The 2,856-nt window shown below is 40.3% G+C and overlaps 1 protein-coding gene across 1 annotated transcript; it reads right to left on the bottom strand.

The window, feature by feature from the left end:
- Nucleotides 1–408: 408 nt before the first annotated feature.
- On the bottom strand, nucleotides 409–1,846 carry EMWEY_00043240 (hypothetical protein; the record flags this gene model as incomplete). Its single annotated transcript, XM_013482827.1, has 3 exons — nucleotides 409–1,534; nucleotides 1,670–1,689; nucleotides 1,829–1,846. 3 exons carry the CDS (start codon nucleotides 1,844–1,846, stop codon nucleotides 409–411), a joined length of 1,164 nt encoding a protein of 387 aa, XP_013338281.1.
- Nucleotides 1,847–2,856: the final 1,010 nt, after the last annotated feature.

The raw sequence follows: 2,856 nt of genomic DNA, 5'->3' as shown, positions 1-2,856 counted from the left end.
CAGCAGCAGCAGCAGGAGCAGGAGCAGCAGCAAGCTGCTGCTGCCTATGTGGCGTGCGTGTATCAAGCAATAAGGAAGGAAGAAAGGAAGGAAGTGTCTCCTTTCCCTGTCTCCTTTTATTTGTCTCCTTTTTTGTCTCCTTTTTCTCTCCTTTTTTGTCTCCTTTTTTGTCTCTTTTTTTGTCTCTTTTTTTGTCTCCTTTTTTGTCTCCTTTTTGTCTCCCTAAGGAGACAAAAAAAAAGGAGACAAATTTATAATTTATTTATTTTATTATTTGTGTCTCCTTTTGTCTCCTGCTGCTGCACTTGCTGGTGCTGCTGTTCTTGCTGCTGCTGCTGCTGCTGCTGCTCTTGCTGCAGCAAGAACAGCAGCAGCAGCAGCAGCAGCAGCAGCAGCAGCAGCAGCAGATTATACATAATCAGAGTCTTGGCTATCATCATAGAAACTTTCTATCTTGCTGCTGCTGCTGCCGTCTCCTTCTATCTCTATCATGTATCTCCCTCTCCTCTTAGGGGGGCTGCTGCTGCTCTTGCTGCTGCTGCTGCTGCTGTTGTTATTGCTGCTGCTGCTGCTGCTGCTGCTGTTTTTTCCTCCTTTTCCTCCTCCTGCTGCTGCTGCTGCTGTACGAGAAAAACTCACAGATTTATGCTGACGTGTTAGTGCAGCACCATCATTCTTCCTGCTGCGCTTTGCTGCTGCTGCTGCTGCTGCTGCACCTGCTGCTGCTGCTGCACCTGCTGCTGCTGTTGTTGCAGCAAATCCTCTTGCTGCAGCAGAAGATGCAGAACCACGTCTACCTTGGCCTTTTTCTCCTGCTGCTGCTGCTGCACCTGCTGCTGCACCTGCTGCTGCACCTGCTGCTGCTCCTGCTGCTGCACCTGCTGCTGCAGCACGTTCTGTTGCTTTGCGTCTCCTTGCGCTGCGGCTTCTTGATTTACTGCTGTTCCTGTGCAGCAGCAGATTCATCTGCTGCTGCTGCCGCTGCTGCTGCTGCTGCTGGCGCAGCAGCTCCTGCCTAATTCTTTGTCTCCCTCTAGATCTGTCTCCATCAGGTGTCTCCTCTTCTTCTCTTCTTCTTCTTTGTGGTGCAATAGGAGACCCATCATACCCGTGTCTCTGCTGCTGCTGCTGCCGCTGCTGCTGCTGCTGCTGCTGCTGCTGCTGCTGGTAATCATAATCCTGTGGTCCCCTATTAGCCCTCTTAGGTGCAGGAGATCTTCCTCTATCCCTACTGTCTCCTCGATAGTCTCTCCTATCATTGTCCCTCTGCTGCTGCTGCTGCTGCCGTTGCTGCTGCTGCTGCTGCTGCTGCTGCTGCTGCTGCTGCTGCTGCTGCTGCTGATAAGTGTCTCCTCCTGTCTCCTCATCAAGGAGACAATTATTATTATTTTCTTCTCTTATTCTTTTCTTATAAGAACCAGGAGACTCTAAGACACGCGAATAAGAAGAATAAATACCTACATGATTATCTTTTGCTTCTTTTAATAACATCTCTAGTCTATCTATACGTCCATCATATTGTGCATTCTGACCCCTGAACACAAACCCTAAACCCTAAACCCTAAACCCTAAACCCTAAACCCTAAACCCTAAATTCTAAAAATTAACAATTGATCATATACACAATTAACAATATTTTATAACATCTATAGTCTATCTATACGTCCACCATATTGTGCATTCTGACCCCTGAACACAAACCCTAAACCCTAAACCCTAAACCCTAAACCCTAAACCCTAAACCCTAGAAAAATCTAAATTCTTAAAATAAATAATAGACAATATACACAATTAACAATATTTAATAACATATATAGGCGGTCTATACAACCATCGTATTGAGCATTCTGGCTCCTTAGCGTAAACCCTAAACCCTAAACCCTAAACCCTAAACCCTAAAACCATAAGACACTAAATTCTATTTCGTACAACAAAGAGACATATAGAGACAACAAAGAGAGACACAAAAGAGACAATAAAAAGGAGACAATAAAAAGGAGACAAAAAAAAAGAAGTGTCTCCTTGTATATTTGTTTACCTATAAATAGCAGCAAGACCAGCAAGAAGAAGAGACTGAGATAAATCCTCACAATATTGTTCTTTTTCTTTTTTTGTTAAGGAAAGATGTGTCTCCTTATTAAATAAACAATTAAATAAATAAAAAGGAGACAAATAATATAAAGGAGATAATAATCTACTCTTCTTTCCTTGTGATGCTGCTTGTGCTGCTGCTGCTGCTGCTGCACTCTTCTTACTTGTTAAATGACCTACACAAATATAATACACAATTATATACCAATTAGGGTTTAGGGTTTAGGGTTTAGGGTTTATAAGCTTTTTTTTATAGAGAGAGAGAACAACTTGTATTAATAATACAAAACGAATTAGGGTTTAGGGTTTAGGGTTTATAAATAATCTAAAGAAGAATAAGAAATAAATATATTCTTGTTATAAAAAAATATTTTAGGGTTTAGGGTTTAGGGTTTAGGGTTTACCTAGAGAGCAACAAGGTATTAATACTTGGCATACTAAACGACCATATTGATCTTTTGCTAATAAACGGATAAACACTATCCTATTTAATACTTTTTCTTTAGCAAAATGTGTTGCTTCCTGTATAAATATATATACATATATATAAACCCTAAACCCTAAACCCTAAACCCTAAACCCTAATACCCTAAACCCTACAAAAAAAAGAAAAAAAAACCCACAATTTTGGATGGATATATGCACGCACATACATTTTTTACTTATTTATTTTATTTATATTTATTTGTTTATTTATTTTATTTATTTATTTATTTATTTTATTTATTTAATTAAATAAAAAGGAGACAGGAGACACCTTTGCAT

The sequence above is a fragment of the Eimeria maxima genome, genomic scaffold (assembly GCF_000499605.1).
Source record: "Eimeria maxima Weybridge genomic scaffold, Emw_scaff792, whole genome shotgun sequence".
Taxonomy (NCBI): Eukaryota; Apicomplexa; class Conoidasida; order Eucoccidiorida; family Eimeriidae; genus Eimeria; species Eimeria maxima.
Note: the sequence above shows the minus strand (reverse complement) of the source record. Positions and strands in the feature narration are given on the sequence as shown.